Raw genomic sequence first — 23,625 nt, 5'->3', positions numbered from 1 at the left:
ATGCAATATGTCCGTAGATCTTCAGTGTGAACGTCCATACAAATATAATTTGCAGAACTATATAAAGGGACATCCACACAAGGCCAGACCTGTATATAGTTCTACCTATTACACTTGCAGTTATTTTTCAAAAGTCCTCGTTTTGGCATGCTAAATTACTGGAAAATAATACTGCAGAATATAATTTACTGCAGTGGCTTTTGCTGGTTAGAGAACATATTAATTTAAATTTAAAATGAGGGTGAGAAATTGGATATTAATTTAATTAACATCAATTTAAAACCAGTGGTCTAGCATATTAAAGTCTGATGGTTCAGTAAATTGTATTATAGACATATGAGATGGATGACCACTATGTGGACAACCCTTATGCTAGAAGTAGATCTACTATGGTCTTACCACTAAGAAATGTTCTGACCACTAAGAAATGTTCTCAAGAAAAATTTAGCAAACACCGGCAAAAGCCACTGCAGTAAATTATTTTCTGCAGTATTATTTTCTGGTAATTTAAAGTGCCAAAACGAGGACTTGTATTTGTTTTTCTCTATTTGTTGTATAAGTTTAAACATATCATGACACCTGTTGTCTGCCTATTCATCCTTTCTTCTGTTATGAAGTCCATTTTGTATGTGTGTGTGTCTACCAAATGTCACTTGAACTTATAATAAAAGACATTTGCCCAAGATACAATGCAGAGAAAACAAATCCAGAATCATATTATTACGAAGTGACCTTTTTTTTTTACCATACAGCTATATATTGCTGATATATTTTCTAAAATCCACAGGTCAGTGGGGTAGCTACTATGCTTCATCCATTGGGACTAGGGATTCACCCTAGCTATATGAACTTTTTTCCCGTATGAAAATGAGAATGAAATACAGCATATTAAGATCTGTTAAAGCTTAACTACAATAACTGTACAGTTATACAATAATAAGAGTATGTCATCCATTCCATAGTTAGGATTGTTTAGTTCTTTACCAAGAGTGAAATATAGTAGATAACAACTCTTAAGGTAGAAAAAGTGACAAGTGTATAATAAAAATTGTAGCTTTCAGAAATGTTGTCTTATAAGACTACACATTCAATACTACCTATATGCAATATTATCATGTAAAGCATCAAATGTTTGAATTACTTATGTATGTTAATTTTATCTATATTGTACTTTACATTTCTTTTATCTTTTCTTCATTGTTTCTATTAATTAGTTTCTTTCAAATTAGAGAAAAAGAAATAGGTAAGAAGAATGAGTCAGAGATAAAGCTAGAGAGATAAATATCTCCTTGGAAGAGATAATAGGAAATGAAAACTAGAGATAGATTAAAAAAAAACAATAAAAATACTAACCAGAAAGGATGAGTGATTGATCTCTCATACAAAATGCACATAACATTCCACTGAGCAACAGAAACATTTATTTATTTGATAAGTTTTGAGGTTGAAGAAAGTAAAGAATGGGATGTTATTTGTTTGACACACTTGTTCTAATTTTATTGAAAATATCTACATTAGAAGATATCTACATCAGATTCATCCATTTTCTCAAAGTACTTTCCATAGCATGCAGTAGCAAAGTTGTGAAAATTAAAACAACTTATTTTTTCATAAATTAATTATAAAAAACATTACAAAATATTTCATGGAAACAGAAATTAACATTTACATTGAAATTTTTGTGATGAAGTCCAAACACTAAACCTAAATACAGATGGTATCAATTACAAAATGTCCATCCCTCAAAAAACAAATAAAAAATATTAAAAAGTAGTTTGCAATTTTCATAATTCACAGAAAAAACTACACCTGTGGAGAGAGTTTCAAACTGTAAAGGATCAAAGAGGACATCACAAACAACATGGATATCTTCCATGGTGTTCATGGAATTGGTTCCCATAACAAAGAGAGAACAAAGTTACTGGAGTTCTGTGATGCAAATAACCTACTGATCTGCAACACCAACTTCAGGAAGCCAGCCAGCCACCTGATAACCTATCAATCAGGTGACTCTGCTAGCCAGATCGATTTCATTCTCACCAGGAAGCAGGATGCATGGTTGCTCTGAGATACAAAAACCTTCCCTGGTGAAGAATGTGCCCCCCCCCCCCAACATAGACTAGTCATTAGTAACTCTAGACTCCAGGCCAGAAGGATGCCAAGAAGCAGACCAACCTGGAAAAGAAGGATTTGGAAGCTTAAGGACCCTTCATATGGTCAGAGATTTAGGGACATCCTAATTGAGAAATTTGATGAGAGGGAGGGGAGCTACAAACTTTTGACATAGAGGGCAACTGGGAATTTCTGCAAGACAGCTTGCAGAGTGTCACAGACCAAATCTGTAGCTGGTGCAAAATCCCTTCCAGACTTAGGGTAATGTGGTGGTGGAACAATACTGTAGACAGGGCCATTAGAGCAAAGAAATAGGCCTGGAAGAGTGCAGGTAGCAGGGAACTGTATCAGATAGCCAGAAGGGAAGCTAGGAGACAGGTATATCTAGCCAAGGAGAAGCTAGCGAAAATGAAAGTCTTAGTAAGTAGGAAGGCAGACAAATCACAAATCACTTCAGGTAAATGGCCCTGCTTAATCTGTAGAAAAGGTGTGGGTAGATACTCCATATGATGCACCCAGTGTAAGCTTTGGATACATGAAAGGTGCAGCAACATCAAAGGAAGGTTAACAGGGAAACTAACTTTTGTATGTGGAAGGTGCACAGGTACAATAAACGCTGAAAATAGACAGAAAATAGACTCCATCAACTGCCAGGGGGGGGGGTGCAAGCCAGAGGTAGTAGATAGCTTCTATTATCTAGGTGACCAAGTTAGTAGTGGAGGTGGATGCTCCGAGAGTGTAGCTGTGAGAGTAAGATTAGACTGGGCAAAGTTCAGAGAGCTCCTACCCCCGCTGGCAACAGAGGGCTTCTCTGTCAGAGTGAAAGGCAGATTGTTTGATGCCTGTGTGTGAACTGCTATGCTGCATGGCAGTGAAACATGTGCTATGTGTAGGCTTGAGAGAAATGAAGCTAGTATGCTTCGCTGGATGTGCAATGTCAGTGTGCATGTTTGACAGAGTGTAAGCATCTTGAGAGAAAAGTTGGTCATAAGAGGAATTAGATGTGGTATGCAAGAGAGATAACTGCACTGGTATGGTCATGTGAAGTGTATGGATGAGGACAATTGTGTAAAGAAGTGCCAATCTTTAACTATGGAGGGTACCTGTGGTAGAGGCAGACTGTGGAAGACATGGGATGAGATGGTGAAGCATGATTTTCGAACTTTGAGCCTCACAGGGGCAATGACTGGTGACTGAAACCTTTGACAATGTTCTGTGCTTTAGAGGATCCATCAGGCCAAGTGGACCCATGCTAGTGGCACATAAAGAACATCTTTTGAATGTTGGGCCTGACAGAGGCAAAGTGGCTGAGTTCCTTTTGAGTGTTGGGCCTCACGGAGACAATGACCAAGAGATTTGGCATTATGTCACACTTGGGAAGACCCATCAAGCTGAGCAATATCACAATCATGGCAGATACTGGTGTCACACATATTGGCACCTGTGCCAGTGGCACGTAAACACACCCTGGTATCATGCAAAGGGCACCTGTACCGATGGCACGTAAAAGCACCCATTATACTCTTGGAGTGGTTGGCATTAGGAAGGGCATCCAGCCATAGAAAACCATGCCAAATCAGACTAGAATCTGGTGCAGCCTTCCAGCATGCCAGCGCAGTCAAACCATCCAAATCATGCTGGCATGGACAACGAATGTTAAATGATGATGATGATGATGTGTGTGTGTTGCTGTTGTAAGGCATGAAATAAAGTTGCTCTTACTTTGAGTTGCAATCTGCGACAATCCTTACCAGTAAACTAGCCAGACCTCACAGTTGTAACCATGTGTAAGCTCTCCCAACCACTTGCCAGCAAGGACACCTACACTACAACCACACCCAGCACATGACTTGACTTCACCACAGAGAAGTTGTGGAGGTACCATCTAGTGAGGTACAGGGTCAGAACATACTTTAAGAAAGAGGCTGTCTTCAACTCGCACTCTCTCTCCAAGGCATCCTGCATCATTGCAATTGTCTTCTCTCCCACTTTATCACCTCAGTTCACTCCCTCTGTTTGCCTTTTGATGTAGCTACATGCTTTTTGGAGTGATCCTGTAATAGGTTAGTGATCCCCCAGCTTCTCACACATTGAGAATAGTCCTCACCTATTCATATCCTGATTTAGGTTTGGGATCTCATTTCCTCTGTGAAACACAAGCTTACCCATTTTATATCTTTTGAGCCTGAACCCCAGCACTATACCCCCTTCTATAGCCTCTGTTTTTTTTTTTTGCTGTCAATCCAAACCAATTAAAATGATTCACAATTTCCTCCGCCAATGCCACACTCTCATCTACCAGGATGTCATCAATATATGAATTGGTAGCCTGCTCCATTTTGGCTACTTTTCCCAAAACCACCTTGAGGACCTTTATCATGATATTTGGTGCTGAACTCAGTCAAGTTAGACAGTATGTTCTGCCCCTGTACCTCACTAGATGGTACCTCCACAACTTCTCTGACATGTGGAGCTGCAAACAAACTGACTTGAAGTTAACAATCATAGTCGCTGCCCTCACTCACCTCCACACATCCACTGCCTCACCACCAATATGATAAGACATGTGCTCATCAATTCCCTGAAGTCCAGCACTGGTTGAACTTTATTCTTTGTTGGCTGAACTACAGCCATCAACAGCAGTACACTGCATCTTCTCTCCATGGTATCAAAATGCCCTCCTCTATCCATCTGTTCACCTCTCTCTTGAACTCAAACCTAGCTTCTCCTTTCAGGGTGAGCTCATAACAACTCACCCTGTTTCTCAGTGCAGTGGGGGTGGGGTGTCTTCTGTCTAATAGTACTTCACAGTTCATCTTTCGCCAAATTCAGCATGGAAGCCCTCATCTTCAATTGTGCCTATGGTATCTCCACTTTCTGGTCACAAAAGCCAGCTTCACCACCCACTCCATCGCTGCTCCAGTAAACCTTGCTAAGCCTGCCAACCTTCTAATCTTGCTCACATACTCTCCTCCTTCCAATCCCTTCCCACCTCTCCCTTCCTCCACAGTGTGTGCAAGTGTTTTTGTATCCTCCATTATGTTTTATTTATATCCCTGTAAGTTAGCAATTCAACAACAACAACAAAAAAAAAGAATGATAGAATAAGTACCAGACTTTAAAAGTAAGTACTCGACTTGATTTGTTCGACTAAATCCTTCAAGGAGGTGTCTAACATGACTGCAGTCCAATGACTGAAATAAGTATAAAATAAAAGTAAATGAAAAGTTGACTATGCCAACCATGACCCCTGGTACTGAATGGAAGAGAAGTAACGTAGAGAATATTTGCCAGCTAATCATGACCAAATATGTTACACATGGTGAATTATTTGATTTACAAATTGCAACAATTGTAAGTTAGGCTTTGGTGTTGTGTTTATAAAATATACGTTAAAACAGTGAATTAGGTAATTTTAATTAATTTTAGTAGCCATCATATTAATAACAATATTAATAATTAAATATATTAGTAACAATATTAAGAATTAAATACTGTGTATCGGCTGCTAACACGCTTCCATTCTCTATGTCACTTCCGTTTCATACTGGACGGATTTTCATTACGTACGTGTTCTACAAGTTTACCAAGTAAACGTTTCAAGAACAGATAAGAGGGAAAGGTAATAGATAACTGGGACGCGAGAGAACGACTAAAGTCGGAAATCAGATAACAATACATTAAAAACACAAACTATAGTGGATGAATGAATTATCTCGCATAAAAAGTACATTACATTTTATTGTGTAGCGGGATATTAAGAACATCCATTCGAGGGTTATTTTGCTTGGAGTATATTGAGATATTTTTAGTTGTCACTGTTAAAATTTACTAAATAGCATTTTCATAGTAGTTAATCACATTGTTTAATAATTGCTAAGTTTCTTCGTGATGGCTTCTGAAAAGACACAGCTTAAAGAAGAGAAGGTCGCTATTATAGGGAGGTAAGTTCATGGATTAAAATAATCTCATTAACATCTTTACTATCAATATAAACATTTCTTCTTTACGTACCCTAACGTTGCGGACTCAAACGACAAAATGTTGCCGGACAACATTACCATTTAGTTACATTTGGTTTGAGTGATAAATTCTAAAGATACTAGCAACGGGGATAATGCAGAATCGCACCAGCCCCCGAGCATGATTTCCCGAGATGACTGTCGCTTATTTTATACGTAAGGATTGGAAGAAGAAAGTATTTATGGAAATTGACGATTTGGCGGTATTATGATGTAAGCATGTGCTAAAACTCCTCATAACTTTTTTATGTTTACGAATTTACGCATATTGGCAAGAGTAAAGAATACGTGCACGTAGTGGTTAGGGTTTTTGTTACGCCGAAAACTGGTGGTGTACGTATTCTTTACCTCCGCCCGCATTTTTGATTTTGAAGTATTTAAAAAATTGGAGCTTATAAAGAGAAACGAATGGTAGATTCGGACTGTCCGTATTTTAAAACCACGAATCAGAAAAAAAAGGGTGGTGGTGGTGAAGTTTGCTCTTTTGATGGATATCATTTTGCAACGTATGAAAATCTTTAACACTATATGCTGTTGACAAGTAGTGCAGAAGCTGCATCTTCTTGTTGAATACGAATACATTACCGCTGATAGTAATGTGTACAAAATAAATAACTCCAGTAAGTTGTGCATGTAAGTCTTAGCACGTTGAATCTATCGGGAAGATAACGGAAACTACGAAATATTCTTTGTTTCCGTTTATATACCGCTGTGTTGGTTTGTGTACATATGGTGTCATAAAAATTAAGATTTTAGGCATAACCACAAATATATACCCCTCGACCTTGTTGCCTCTTAACTTCCAGAAAATGGATACTTTTTGACGAAGCTTTCAACAAATAATCGCTTAAATCCTGTAGAGCGTATGTAAAGATTTGAGTAAATTTATAGTTTCGCACCAGACTTGATTCCGTGTTTTGTTTTTTGTTTGTTTTTTAATGCCCGGCTCAGACCCTTTAGTTTGACCTATCTTCACCCATTAACAAAAACAAATAAACCCAGTCTGCTGGGTCTTAACAACTGTGTAGAAAACGAATATGACAAAAAAAAAATTTGCGCAAACGAACCTGAGGGGTGGGGAGAGAACTTTCGGAAAATTCACAAGATCCGATTTTTCCATCATAACTTTCAGGAAAATGGATATATATATATATATAGATTTTTTTTTACGGAATCCCACGTTTTTGGTTATGGAGGATCTGATTCTCAAAAAAAAAAATAATAATAAATCGCATTTTCAAAATTTCAATTCTCGGGCCTTGGCCTTCAAGCAGGCTATCCACATGCTAGAAATGACAGCCAAAATCTCACAAAACTGCGATAGCATAATGAAAAAAATATGTAATCAATCTACTCACCTTTCTGCAAATATTTGTTTCAGAGTAATTTCCCGCAGTAGTATGACAAAGTAATTCACGTGAAATTAAAATATTTTAAAAAACATTTTTCGAATTTTTTTTTCAATCAATCTACGTGGGAAAATACGGAGATGAAGAATATGGAAAAAATAAACACAAATTAAAATTTTAATTTCAAATTTTTCATGGAAAACTCCGAAACAAATCCCCCTCCCCTCCATCTCACTGTCTAAAAGTGTAAATGAACGGGTGTTTTGTCTGTTTCTGCATGCGTTATTGTGAAACAGTAAAAGGATCACGGCAGCACTCGGTCACTAAAGCGAAAACAAAAAAAAAATCAGTCTAATAAGTGTTCATTATATTATCGCAGTTTTGTGAGATTTGGCTGTCATTTCTAGCATGTGGATAGCCTGCCTGAAGGCCAAGGCTGTAGAATTGGGAGGGAAGAGTGTTGGGGGTATATATATATATATATATATATATATATATATATATATATATATGTAACGGTAGAAATTGATTAGTTACTCAATATTAAGCACCATCCGATTGTGGTCGTTTCTTACAAAGTGCAGGTCAGCAGATGCAATGATAAAAAGTTGTTGTTAGGACAGCAAGTTGTAAGATGAACAATGCATGAAGTTTTCATTGTTTAGTAGTAGTAATTACAGAGAGAGATAGAATGATGTTGTAAGGGACAGAATTAGAGCTAGAATGAATTGTAGGATGTTGTCTCACAGTTGCTTTCTCCCTCTGACCAAGGTTGGTCAGCCAGACCTTGTTGAGTTGTCACCGATTGTGACTAACTCCGTTAAGTCGTCACGACTGTGACAAACTGATTTTTGCTTGGGTTGTGCTGGCTTATATAACTATCCAGAAGGATAGATATATCATTGAGAACACTAGATTTAGTTGGTGGTCTTGTTATCTCTATTCTAGCTTTTGGTGGAGTAGAAGAGGTTAGAAAGGGTCAAGTGGTGAAGACATTATTTCAGCCTAGCTAAAGGCATCTGGAAAATGTAAAACTGCTGTCAGAGAAAGGCCATTGTTCCACTGTGGGAAAAGTTCTGTTGCAGTGTTAATTTAAATTTGGATATGATGGATCGAATCCACTTCATGCATGCAAGATCCACCACATATATATTTAAATATAAAAATGGAACAAAAACGCAATAGAGGACAATAAAACAATCGGACAGATAGATAATACAAAGACGCACAAGAGAAACAACAATTAGAAGGATAAGCAAAAGAATATGGGTCATTCGTGGCCTTCTTTCCTCAGTCAAGTACCAGAAGTCACAACCGTTTCTGGCAGTTACACTTGAGATGGTGCGATCTGGTTGCCCCCCAAAAAGTCTAAGCTAAGAGCATTAGACCCCTTTGTAAGAAAGCTAGTGAATGTTTACAGCAACAAAGACAAAAAACGGAAAGCATGGTACACAATTGCAAATACAAACAACAAGAAAATAACAGCAGGTGTCTTTCAACTGAGAATGGATCCAATTGAGTTGGCATGTATGAAGTGAAAGCCTAAAGGCAGGAACATAGGAAGTGGATATAAGAAGTGTTGGCGGTCAGCAGTCAGGCCAAGAAAGAAAGATCATCATGGCTGGCTGGACACTGGTCATGTGGAAGGAGGAGAGATGTATAGGGGACAGCAGGATTGAAGGATTAGAAAAAATCAGAGACAAAGAGAAAGGTACAGGGGAGATAAACGAGTGGGAAATAGTGGGAGTTAAAGAGAGGGCCAAGAAATGTGAGAGAGAGGGGGGAGTGAGAAAAAGAAAAAAAAGTAAGAAAGTAAGAGGGGGACTAAAAGATATAGTAAGAGTTGTACAAAATTTAGATACCTATTATAAGGTGAACACAAGTGTGTATGTATGCTGCTATTTGTATATATAAATATATATACGGAACAAAAATGCAATAAAACATTCAGACAGATAGTCGATACACAGGCAGACAAGAGAAACAACATTAGAAGAACAGGCAAAAAATATGGGTCATTTGTGGCCTTTCCTCAGTCAAGTACCAGAAGTCACAACCGTTTCTGGCAGTTACACTTGATACGGTTCGATCTGGTTGCCCTCAAAAAAAGTCTAAGGTAAGAGCATTAGACTCCTTTGTAAGAAAGTTAGCAAATGTGTATAGCAACAAAGACAAAAAACAGAAAACATGGTTTACAATTATGAATACAAACAAGAAAAAAACAACAGGTGTCTTTCAACTGAGAATGGATCCAATTGAGCTGGTGTGTATGAAGTGAAACCCTGCAGGAACATAGCAGATGGACATAAGAGGTGTTGGCAGTCGGCAGTCAGGCCAAGAAAGAAAGATCATGGATGGCCAGACACCAGTCATGTGGAAGGAGGAGAGATACATAGAGGGCAGCGGGATTGAAGGATTAGAAAATAATCAGATAAAGAGAAAGGTACAGGGGAGATAAACAAGTGGGAAATAGTGGGAGTTAAAGAGAGGGCCAAGAAATGTGAGAGAGAAGAGGTGCAAGAAAAAGAAAAAAAGGAAGAAAGTAAGAGGGGTACTAAAAGATAGAGTAAGAGTTGTACAAAATTTAGATACCTATTATAAGGTGAGCACAAGTACGTATGTCGCTATATGTATATATATAAATATAAAAATGGAACAAAAACTCATTAGGGGACAATAATATATATATATATTTTTGTTGAAAATTTGAAATTTTACAAACAATTATTTTTCAGAATCCTAATCTACGTATTTTGCAAAAAAAAAAAAAAAAAAAAAATTTCTGGAAAAAGTGAAAATTGAAGTGGGTCCACCCCACTTCAATTTTCACTTCTGAAAATGCGATTTTTGAAATTTTTTGGGGAATTGGATCCTCCATAACCAAAAACGTGGGATTCTGTTAAAAAAAAAAAAAAATCAATATCCATTTTCCCGAAAGTTATGACTGAAATATTGGATCTTGTGAATTTTCCGAAAGTTCTCTCCCTTGGGTGCGTTTGCACAAATTTTTTTTGTCATATTCGTTTTCTACACAGTTGTTAACACTCAGCAGGCTGGGTCTTTTTTGCTTTTGTTAACAGTTTAAGATCTTTATATTAACCGATTTTGGTAGTAAATAAGCTTTTTTCCTGCATTTTTTTATGGGGGAGGGTGTAGTACAACCATCTTAATTGACCTCGTAAGCTGTTGGAAATGCATTTTTTCTGTGGAAAACGGAGGGGTGGGGTGGATTTTGGAAATTCTCCTTTCCGGGACTGTCTCCTGCGTTTTTTCATTGCAATTGTCTTAATTGACCTCATAATGTGTAGGAAATGCATTTTGTCCATGGAAAACGGAAGGTGTGGGACGGAACCTCGGAAATTCCCTTTTCTGGCCCCGATTTCACTGGGAAAAATTTTGTTACATTATCATCTTAGTTGACCTCCTTTTATACCGCAAATGCATTACTTCTGTGGAAAACGGAGGGGGTGAGTTGGGGTGCACCCTTGGAAATCCTCCGGTCCTGATTTTTTCAACGTTTTTTTGTGATCATAGTTAATGCATTTTTTCTGTGGAAAACGGAGGAGGTGGGGTAGGGTGCACTTATGAACCTTTTTTGTTGGAAAAAATTTTTCCGAGGGGTTGGAGAGAGGAGTTTCAGAAAATTCACACGACCCAGCATTTTCAGTGAATTTTGATACTTTCACCTGCATGATTTTCACTAAGAAAAAAAAACTCAGAATTTTTTGCGTGGAAAAATATGCTACAAACCCCTTATTTTTGTTCGGAAAAAAGGGGGTGTTTGGAAAACCGGACCCCCCTCCCATCTCGGAATCATTCCGCTATTTGTTTCAGTCGTTTGTCTGCGGCCATGCTGGAGCATCACCTTTAGTCAAACAAATCAACCCCAGTACTTATATTTTGTAAGCCCGGTACTTATTCTATCGGTCACTTTTGCTGAACTGCTAAGGGACACAAACACATCAACATCAGTTGTCAAGTGATTGTAGGTGGACAAATACAGACAAACATATATACATACATACATGCATATATATATATATAGTACAAAGTAAGAAAGTGGTTATGAAGGTAACCCACTATGCGATATCAGTTATCCAATACATTGCTGGTAAAGTACCCAAATACTAAATACATAAATGCTTATAATGCATCCGCTAACACGAATAGGCTAAATTCAAGCATCCAAAACATTCAGTCCGAATTACGAGTCCAGGTAAGGTCCGTTCCACAAAATATAAGTCCCTGTTATATGCATATTAAATTTCACCGTGTTTACATTGCTGTTGTATGGATATTAAAGTATATATCCACAAAATCAAATAAATTTAGTTTTAAAAAAAATAGTAGTAACTAAACTCCATGTCCAAGTTAAATTTAGTCCGAGGTTTGCGTTAAAGTATGGATATTAAATATATAACAATGTTTAAAATTATACTGGGGGTTAGGGAGCAGTCATTTAAGATATTGGCTATTTAACCTATGCATATTAAATATTTAAAATATATTAAAGTTCAGGGAGCGGTCATGTAAACTCTTGATCTATTTCCAATTGGCTAATTCTTTTAAACGCATCCGTTAGGCCTGTTTCAAAACGATATGGGGTCAGAAAGTTAATTAAACAGATCATAATAGTTTATCAAAACTAACCAAAATAAAAATAAAAAATAATAATTATATCTATTATCTTATTTTACATCATCATCATCATCGTTTAGCGTCCGCTTTCCATGCTGGCATGGGTTGGACGGTGCAACTGGGTTCTGGGAAGCCAGAAGGCTGCACCAGGCCCAGTCTGATCTGGCAATGTTTCTACGGCTGGATGCCCTTCCTAACGCCAACCACTCCATGAGTGTAGTGGGTGCTTTTTATGTGCCACCGGCACAGGTACCAGACGATGCTGGCAAACGGATATGATCGGATGGTGCTTTTTACGTACCACCGGCATGGAGGCCAGGTGAGACTGGCAAACGACCACAATCGGATGGTGCTTTTTACATGCCACCGGCACGGAAGCCAGTCGGGGTCGGCACTGGCAACGACCACGTTCGGATGGTTCTCTTTTGTACCACCAGCACTGGTATCACAGCTACAATTTCCATTCATGTTGGTCAATCGATTTTGATTTTTGATTTTGATTTTGATTTTGATTTTCACTTGCCTCAACAGGTCTTCACAAGTAGAGTTTTGTGTCCCAAGAAGGAAAGGTATGCATAAGTGGACTGAGGCCATAGGTTATGGTCTCACTTGTCCTGCCGAGTCTTCTCACGCACAGCATACTTCCAAAGGTCTCGGTCTCTAGTCATTTCCTGGGTGAGACCTAAAGTTCGAAGGTCGTGCTTCACCACCTCATCCCAGGGTTTGCCTCTTCCACAGGTTCCTTCAACAGCTAGGGTGTGGCACTTTTTCACACAACTATCTTCGTCCATTCTCGCCACATGGCCATACCAGCGCAAACTTCTCTCTTGCACACCGCAACTGATGCTTCTCAGGTCCAACTTCTCTCTCAAGGTACTTACACTCTGTCGAGTATGAATGTTGACATTGCACATCCATCAGAGCATACTGGCTTCATTTCTTGCGAGCTTACGCATATCCTCAGCAGTCACGGCCCATGTTTCACTGACATGTAGCATGGCTGTTCGTACACATGCATCATACAGTCTGCCTTTTACTCTGAGCGAGAGGCCTTTTGTCCCTAGCAGAGGTAAGAGCTCTCTGAACTTTGCCCAAGCTATTCTTACTCTAGCAGTTACACTTTCAACACACCCACCCCTACTACTGACTTGGTCACCTAGGTAACGGAAGCTATCAACTACTTCTAGTTTTTCTCCCTGGAATGTGGCGGAAGTTGGTCTCTGCACATTTTCAGTGTTTATTGCTCCTGAGCATCTGCCACATACAAAAACTATCTTCCTAGTTAGCCTTCCCTTGATGTTGCTGCACCTCTTATGTGTCCATAGCTTACACTTGGTGCATCTTATAGAGTTTCTACCTACGCCTTTCTTACAGATCGAGCAAGGCCATCTACCTGAATGTGTTTGTGACTTGTCTATCTTCCTACTTATTAGGATTTTGGTTTTAGCTAGGTTGACTCTAAGGCCGTTCGATTCTAATCCTTGCTTCCACACCTGAAACTTCTCCTCCAGTTCTGATAGTGACTCAGCAATTAGAGCAAGGTCATCAGCATAGATGAGCTCCCAGGGGCATCCTGTCTTGAATTCCTCCGTTATTGCCTAGAGGACTACGATAAATAGGAGGGGGCTGAGTACTGAACCTTGGTGGACCTCTACCTCTACCCGGAATTCTTCACTGTACTCGTTGCCAACCCTCACCTTACTAGCAGCGTCCCTGTACATGGCTCACACAGCTCTCACTAACCATTCATCTATCCCTAGTTTCCTCATTGACCACCAGATAAGGGATCGGGGGACCCTGTCAAAGGCTTTCTCCATGTCAACAAAAGCCAGGTACAGGGGCTTATCTTTGGCTAGATATTTCTCCTGCAGCTGTCTTACCAGGAATATAGCATCAGTGTGCTTTTCCCTGGCACGAATCCAAACTGCATCTCATCTAAACTAACTCTCTCTCTTATTAGTTGGGCCATGACCCTCTCCGTAACCTTCATTACCTGATCCAACAGCTTGATACCTCTGTAATTATTTGTATCTAGGGCGTCACCTTTACCTTTGTAGCAGTTGACTATTATGCTGCTACACCAGTCATTGGGTATGTTACATATATGGAAATGCATTCATACATACATACACATCAAAGTATATTAAAACCAAAAAAATTAAACGATTGATGACGCAAACTTACATACGGTCGTATGGTTACGTGTTAAGTAAACAAAAAAATAATTATATATCTATTATCTTATCTTACACTTACAAATTACATTTATACATACATACACATCAAGGTATACTAACACCAAAAAGTAAATGATTGAAAATACAAGCTTACATATCATTATGCAATACGTAAATAAACAACAAAGTCCACCGAATTATTTTCCACCCACGACTTGCATTTATACATACATGCACATATAAGTAAATTTAAACCCAAAATCATTCGATGGACAACACAGCCTCACATTATTTATGCATCATATAAACAAAACCAGCTATACATATACAATGCATACTTATTCCTACAAGCACACTAATCCAAACACGTATATTGATACATCTCCATTTCTGCCTCAATAAATATATGGATGCCTGTAAAAATTAACCCCAATAGGTATGCCTACAATTAAACAAGAATAGATAGATACAAAAGGCAAACATTAGAAGTTCAATCCGATTAGTATCAATGAAAGGGGTATATATACATAGAAAAATACACAAACCAGTTCAAGCATGTAGGAGTATATACTAATACACACACATGTAATAATCACAAAACAATTACACAGCATAGTTAAATGTGAAAAAAAATAAATAGCAGTGCTAGTAAAAGTCCTACTACATGCAAAAACATATGTGTCAATATGCACCCATATACATTGCCATACAATACACCTATACATATATATACACACATACATATATACACTTACATATAAACACTCATACATACATATATACATCGATATATACACACATATATTCCTACATACTTACAGACCAGTACAAACATCACCTATACAAATGTGTACTGAAGTCCATATATAATATCTAATATACAAGAAGATAACATAAAATAATACTTAAAACTATCACATGCATGTACACAAATAGACAAGCATGAATATGTAAAAAAATATAAATAAATATAAAAAATAAATATAATATATATATATATATATATATATATATATATATATATATATATATATATATACACACACACACACACATGCATCCACACATATGTAAATCTATTAGTGACCACAATATGTTTAGTACATTGACTCATACTAAGTGCATAACCATATACTGAAAACCAAAATTGAATACTTAACAATAAACATAAATATAAAGGTATAAATATGAACAAGTATCAGTATATAAAAAATAGAAATATGTACATACAGAAAAAACACAATAATACTAAAGACCACCGCATTCATTCATACTGATATGGAGGTCAATTCGGAAACAGTGCTATGAACTACTTTTGCTAGTTTGTAGTCTTGAAGTCTGGGATATAAAGTTATTGTCCTTTGTTCTGCCATTTTCTGGAGAGAGTGATGACTTTTGAAGAGACCTTCGACCCTGTGCCGGTCAAAGAAGGGTCGAGGAAGCTACCCTTTAAAAAGCGGGAGCTGGGAGTTTGTAAAACAGTTCGGCCGGAGACAGTGAATTGGTAACAGGGCAGTTTAGGAGTTCAGTTGGCGAAAGACAGACAGACAGTGAGAGAATGACAGCGTAGAGGAAGACAGGCAGATAGGATTAAGAAGAGCGAGAGGCAACGACAACGTTGAGAAAGACATACACAGAGGATTGAGGAGGTGAGGGAGATTACGGCGTGAAGGCATTGGCTATTTGTAGTAGCTCGTAACGGTATGTTTGTTTATGTTTTGATGTGTTAAAGAAGGAAAAAGAATTGTTGAAATGTAAAAGATTGATGTGGAAAAAAGGAGGAAGAAGTACTGAATTAAAGAAATGAGATTATAAAGAACATTGTGAATTGTGTTGCAGAGTTGTTGAAAAAGAAAGAGAAAGACTCTAATGTAGAACATTGCATCAATTTGAACTGTATCGTTAATGTGAACATTATTTGTTTTAATTTGATCTGAACTGTTGTCTCCGGACTGTATTGTACCTGCATGCTTTGATCTTGTTAATTTTGTTGCATGTTATTCTCTTTGATGTACCTGATGTATTTTACATTGTATTTGATGTTGTAATTGTCATAAACTGTTGTTAAACGTAAGCCAATCTGCTTTCCGCCGTGTCTCTCCGTATCTCTTCCTGTTGTTGTTGTTATTGTCTCCGGTCGCCAGTTGCCGAGTTCGCTGCCACCTTCCCCCACCGAATTCTCTCTTTCCGTGGCGAATTCACCGATCGATTGAGCCGGTCGATCGTCGTCGCTCGACTTGGTAGGGTCCCGAGTGACGGCAGGTATTCGTAACAATACAAATAAACCTACATGAATAAATAATTATATATATGTACATATACTCATGTATCCACACATATACAAATCCAAAAGTGACCACTATATGTTTAGTACATTGACTCATACTATGTACATAACAATATACTGAAATTCAAAAGTGAATATATATCAATATACATAAAAATAAAGGCCAGTATAAAAATACAAATATGCACAAAAAAAAACCTTATATCAAAATATATACATGCACAAATATTCAAATACTTATGTTATACATATACACTTATACATAGATATACAAAAATAATATGCCCATAACTCATTACAATTTAGTATCCTTAAAAAAATGAAGTAAATAAGCCTTTAACAACTATTTATGTCTATTTTGAATGGTATTTAGAACTAAGTATTATTTGTATCCAGAGAAAGTATACGCTAGTCTATGAAGGCATGAAACATTTTGTTCCTTAAGATTATTAATAATAGGTAAATTAGCCTTAATTATAAAGAAAATTTCATTAATGCATAAAGAGCATTTTCTATTCCTATTATTATACGCTGGTGCAGATGTAAGTATTTTCCATTGCAAGTTATAATTGATATTTTTGTCCTTAAGCTCCCAAATATATGCTCTTAACCCTGTAGAATTAATCCTATTCTTATTCTTAAAAGTGTATCTATGATAATTAAGTCTCTGTTTCAGATTATTCTTAGTAGCACCAATATATACCCTATTATCATATTGTGTACTTACTATACATTGGTAAACCGCCTCCTTTTTCAAGCATTCATTATTGAACACACAATTTTCCTTTATTCTACAATTGCATCTATTATCTAGTTGTAAATGTTTAACTTTATTATGACCACTAGCTGCTGCATTCCTAGCAACATTATTATTATCATTATCACTAATTATTCCCATATTCAACGGCAGGTTATATTTTACATTATTATTATTATTATTATCAGTAGTGTTATTAATACTAATACCATGAATACTATCTGTGTTATTATTCGTTACAGCATTACTACTACTATTGCCTCCATTAAGATTACTATTACTCGCACTGCTATAATTATTAAATCTTAAGTGATAGTGAGACACATTACTGCTACCTAAATTATTATTTCTATTTAGATAGAAATAATCAAGTTTTCTATTATTAATTGAGGATATGATGGTAGCCAAATTATGAGTAAGGCTGTATCCTATTCTAATTGTTTTATTATTAATTATGTCACAATATTTGTTCTTTCCCTTACTAAAATGCTTGTTTATTAAATTGAAAATATTTCCAACTATGTTAGTTTTAATTCCATAGCATATGGAATTATTAACCACAGTGTATCAGTACTGCTATATTGATTACACGCCTTATCCATATTATTAACAAATACCCTATTCTTATTTCCCCTGTACTTTCTATAATTTATATTATTAAAATTATGACTAAATGCCTTATCATAGTTATTATTGTTACAATGGTTCAAATAAGCTTTACTATTTCTATTATTATTATTATTAATATTGTAATTATTAACATTTAATATATGATCCTGTTTATACCATTACTAGTATTATTTCCATTCATATTATTATTATATTCGCTATTGTTCCTTTTATTTGAATTGTCATTAAGCTTGTCCAACCCATGTTTATTAGTAGTTGTTAACTTATTTCTATCGTTGAGGCTATTATTAGGGATATATTTTATTTTACCATTATATCCTACCTTATGTAATGCGGAGTTATACTTTTCACTATGTCTATTAAATATATCTTCATTCGAGGAAAGGTTAGAAATTCTTTTACTAATGCTAAGCAATAGTGACCTTTTAATTTGTGTGTGTGTGGGGGGGTGATTACTAGAGTTATTTATATATACTAGATTAGAATTTTGTTTTACATAAGGTTCATGAAGTCCACAATTGAGGTTACATTTAACATCTAAGTAATTAACAGAATAATTCTCATTTTCAATAGTGATTGATAATCTGAAACTCTTAAAAAATTTGTGCAGTCGTTTCTTAAGTATTTCCAGTCTTCTGCTAGATATATTCTTAACTAAAACCAAAGTGTTGTCTCTATAGAGGCTGCCATTCAATTCAGGGAATTCTCTACTTAGATTATCTAATAATCCCTACTAAATCGGTTGTTTCTGCTGAATCCGGTGAACCCATTGTAATGTCAAATAAATGGGGCGTATCCTTCCTAGCCCATAATTTATTATTGAATTCTATAACCGTTTTTCTTGCTGCCAAAATAACCTTAATTTCTTTCATGCTAATGTTGGGGTATCTTCTAGCAAAAATTAAAGCTTTGTTTGAGGACAACTTGCTCCATGAATAAGGCAATTGGTGAGGTTGAGCAGGGACTCCACCTGTACTTGCTTGCAATGATTCATTCCTGAGAGTATGAGACCTTCGGGCCATTTGACGTTGGGGAAGTTGAAATCACCCATCAGAAATATGGTCACGTCATTAGAATGACAGCTAAGTAAGGGGAATGACAGCTAACTAAGGCGAATAACATTCTGGATCTCTGCTTCACGAACAATATGGACATCATTCATGATGTGAAAGTGACACCGACATTAGTCTCGGATCACAACATAATAGAGCTGTCTATGCTTGGGCCGAAAGTAACCAGAGACATACAGCCTAAAGGAAGCACCCAAAATCTCTCCAATCTGAACTTCCACAAAGCAGATTGGAAATCGATCCAAAAAGAGATCCTCAGAGAGGACTGGCCGGAATGTCTCTCCACACCAGACATTGACATGAAACTAGAATGTTTCATGTCTTCTGTGCAAGCCATATGCCAGAAATATGTCCCAGAGCACAAGGCCAAAACAAATAGGAGCAAGATTCCAAGAGACAGGAAGATCCTCATGAGATGACGGACGAAGGTTGCAAATTGTCTCAACCAAAAGTAGCGAAACATCCCACCTAAAAACAACACTGATGGAGATCGAAAAAAGGCTGCAACAATCCTATGTGAGGGAGAAAGCAGACAAAGAAGCCTGGGTTATAAAAAACATTAAATCAAACCCAAAGGCCTTCTTTCATTACGCAAAAGAAACAGTCTCAGTACACTACAAGATATGCCCAATATATAAAGGGGGAAGTAGAGCAGATGCCAAAAACTATAGGCCTATCTCTCTGACTTCATACATCAGCAAAGTCATGGAACGGATAGTCAGAAAGAAACTAATCGCATTCCTTGAAGAAAATGACTTGCTGAGTAATACCCAGCATGGTTTTCAACCAGGTAGGAGCTGCCTGACCCAGCTCTTACAACATTATGACTGGGTGTTGAGGTAGTTACTCAACAAATCAAATGTGGACATAATATACCTTGATTTTTCAAAAGCTTTTGACAAAGTGGATCATGGTATGATATGCCACAAACTGCATGACCTTGGCATAGCTGGAAAACTTAGAGTGGTTACATGACTTCCTGAAAGATAGGAGTCAGGCAGTGGTTGCTAATGGAGCCACCTCTATGAACACACAAATAGTGAGCAGTGTTTCACAGGGCACTGTCTTGGGACCACTGCTTTTTATAGTGGCCCTCTCAGATATGCCCTTAAATGCCCAGATATCCACTCTGGCAAGCTATGCAGATGATACGAAAGTCTCGCAGAAAATAGAACCCCAGCGATGTTGCACACCTGCAGCAGGAGTTGGACTCAATCTACAGATGGGCTGAGGATAATAATATGCAGTTTAATGCTGAAAAATTCCAGGCCCTGTGCTACCAGCATCCAAAACTGAATATTAAACTTGCAGGATACACCGTTCCAGAGGGAATTTCAATCCTAGAGCCTAAATCTGTGAGGGACCTGGGTATCGACATGAGTGAGGATACCTCTTTCCAAGTGCACATTACCAGGATGGCGACAAAGTGCAGACGACTGGCTGGATGGATCCTAAGAACATTCAGAACCAGAGATAAAGAAACCATGATGGTCTTCTGGCAGACATTCGTCCTCAGCCACCTGGATTACTGCTCACAGCTATGGTCACCCACCAGTGTAAAATTAACAGCGGACCTTGAAGCAATCCAGAGAAGATTCACAAAGAAGATCGTCTCTTTGCAACAGCTCAGCTACTGGGAAAGGTTGAAACAGCTAAGACTCTACTCCCTGGAAAGAAGATGGGAGAGGTATGCAGTGATATATGTCTGGAAGATACTGGAAGGAATTTTACGAAATTTTGGCATTGTAAGCTACACCAATGCTAGAACGGGACGACACTGCATAGTGCCAAAGATACCAGCAATGCCATCACGCTTCAGGACCAGCTTCTGCAACAGCCTGGGTTTCAAGGGCCCACAGCTTTTTATTATTTTCCCAAAGAGTCTGAGGAACTTGCACAAAGTAGATGTAGCGCTTTTTTAATCAAAGCTGGACATCTTCCTGTCGAGAGTCCCAGATGAACCTACCTCACGGCAAGAGGTGCAAATGAGAGTAGCTATATCAAACGCCATTCTTCACCAAGTGCCACATATTAGAGGAGGTTCTTCGTAATAACAGTGTAGCACAAAATGGCGGTGCATCAGCATGGCCGCAGCTCTGAGCTGAAACAAGAAAAGAATATATATATATATATATATATATTCTTATATATATCTATATTGTTATGGAATCCCACCTAGCTCAGTCGAACGGAGAATTCGCCACACAGAGAGGACTCGGTGGGGGAATGGCAGCGACGAACTTGAACCGGCGACCGGAGAGAATGACGACAACAACAAACAGGAAGGAAGAGATACAGAGATACGGCGGAAGGCAATTGGCTACATTTAACACTAGTTTATGACAATCATTACAACATCAAATACATTTAAAAAAAACAACAGGTATACAACAAATCAAATAAATCAAAGAAAATACATGCAACAGATCAAAGCATGCAGATGCAATAAAACAACAGCATTTAAACAGTACATGTCACAACACTCTAATGTTCAAATCAGATCAATTCAAAACAACGATACAGTTCATAGTTCTTTTCTTGTCTTTATAACACATCAAGTCCTTTACTCAATTCACATTGTTCAATTCTTTAGCATTTCAGCCTTTAGCATTGTTCTTTCTTTTTACTCTTTCCTTCTTTTTCTTCACATATCAAAACATAATTAAACATATACCGTCAACAACAGCCAAAAGACACAAACAAAACTTTACCGGACTTTCCGTCTGCAACAATTTCAGACGATTACTACTGTAATTGCCAAGCCCTCTCGCCGCAATCTCTCTCAGTTCCTTAATCCCCTCTGCCTGTCTTTCATCTGTCACAGCAGAAACAACCTGTTACTCACTTGCTCAGTCTTCGACTGGCTAACAGACTCACATCTCTTTGCTTTTTAAGGGGTTTCCTCGAACTTTCCTTGACCGGCACAAGGCCAAAGGTCCCCTAAAAGCTCATTACTCCTTTGTGAATCTGACAGAACAATGGGTTTATTCCAAAAGTAGGTCGCAACCAACTGTCCTTAAATTGAACTCACAACAATATATGTATATGTATATATATATATATATATATATATATATATATATATCAAACTAAAGTTATTGAACAAACAAATGCAAGGTCATCCGCATAGCATTTCATAATTCGAACATTTAATCATAGAATATACATATAAACATCCCACAAGATGGAACATAATTCATCTGTACAAGCATAATAATAAGGTGCGAGAAAAAAAAAAAATTTTGTTTCTTTCAATAGAACACTTCTATAGCAGTCCTATTAATTTTTCTGTTCCTGACAAGAAACAATCACTGTATTATTGATATTGATATATATGTATATATATATATATATATATTCTTTTATATATATATATATATATATATATATATATGTATTCTTATATATGTGTGTACATATATTCTTATATATCTCTGTATATATATTTATAAATCCTTAAATCCTTAAAAACGTTTCAGCCCAAAGGCTGCGGCCATGCTGGAGCACCACTGCTGAATGAGCTACACTAGTATGTGAATTCACCTCTGATACGTGGCACTTGGTCAACAAGGGAGTTCGATGCCACTGCCCACATCTGTGTCTCCTGTCGAGAGGTAGGTTCATCTGGGACCCCTGACAAGAAGAGATCCAGTTTAGTGTTAAAGAAATCCACATCCACACCATGCAAGTCTCTCAGGCATTTAGGGAGGATGTTGAAGAGCTGTGGTCCTCTGAAACCCAAGCTGTTGCAGTATCTGGTCCTGTATTTTGATGGTGATGCTGGAATCTTTGGCACCATGCAGTGGCGCCCCGTTCTGCGGTTGGGGTAACTTTGAATGCCAGAGTTTGGGACAAGACCCTCCAGGATTTTCCAGATGCATATCACTGCATATCTCTCCCGCCTTCACTCTAGGTAGAAGAGTTTTAATACTTTCAGTCTTTCCCAGTAGCTGATATGTTGCATTGAGACGATCTTCTTTGTGTAGCTTCTTTGAATTGCTTCGAGTTCTGCTGTTAGCTTTATATTGTGTGGTGATCATAGTTGGGAGCAGTAGTCCAAGCGGCTGAGGACGAAAGTTTTCCACAGGACCATCAGTGTCTCCTTGTTGTTCTGAAAGTTCGGAGAATCCATCCAGCTAGCTGTCTGCATTTTATTACCAAATTAGTAATATGCACTTGGAATGATGCATCATTGCTCATGTCAATGCCCAGGTCACGCACTGATTTTGACTCAGGAATTACAACTTTTCCCGGGCCAGTGTATCCAGTCTGCATGTCATTTACCTTTGAGTGCCGGTAGCGCAGGGCCTGGAACTTAGCTGCATGAAACTGCATGTTGTTGTCCTCAGCCCACCTGTATATTGTATCCAACTCCTGTTGCAGATGTGCAATATTTCCAGGGTTTTGTATTGTGTGGGAGACTTTTGTGTCATCTGCATAGCTAGCAAGGGTGGCCATCTTAGCAACTGAAGGCATGTCTGAAAGGGCCACTATGAACAGCAGTGGCCCCAAGACAGTTCCCTGTGGAACACCGCTTGTTATTTGTGTTTCCTTGGAGGTGGCTGCATTGGCAACAACTGCCT

General features: G+C 37.7%; 1 protein-coding gene across 3 annotated transcripts in view; it reads left to right on the top strand.

The window, feature by feature from the left end:
• The first annotated feature begins 5,616 nt into the window (after positions 1–5,616).
• Positions 5,617–23,625, top strand: part of LOC115228137 (lambda-crystallin) — a 59,126-nt gene continuing 41,117 nt past the window's right edge. The window contains exon 1 of one of the 3 annotated variants that reach the window (XM_036500275.1): positions 5,617–6,056. In XM_036500275.1, the coding sequence (XP_036356168.1) occupies positions 6,004–6,056 (53 nt within the window). In that variant the 5' untranslated portion in view covers positions 5,617–6,003. Of the gene's footprint in view, positions 6,057–6,327; positions 6,348–23,625 lie in introns of those variants that run through there. The other 2 variants (XM_029798793.2, XM_036500274.1) reach the window with 2 other exon arrangements.

Source organism: Octopus sinensis, linkage group LG2 (genome assembly GCF_006345805.1).
Source record: "Octopus sinensis linkage group LG2, ASM634580v1, whole genome shotgun sequence".
Lineage (NCBI taxonomy): Eukaryota > Metazoa > Mollusca > Cephalopoda > Octopoda > Octopodidae > Octopus > Octopus sinensis.
This window is presented reverse-complemented; position numbering and strand designations above follow the sequence as displayed.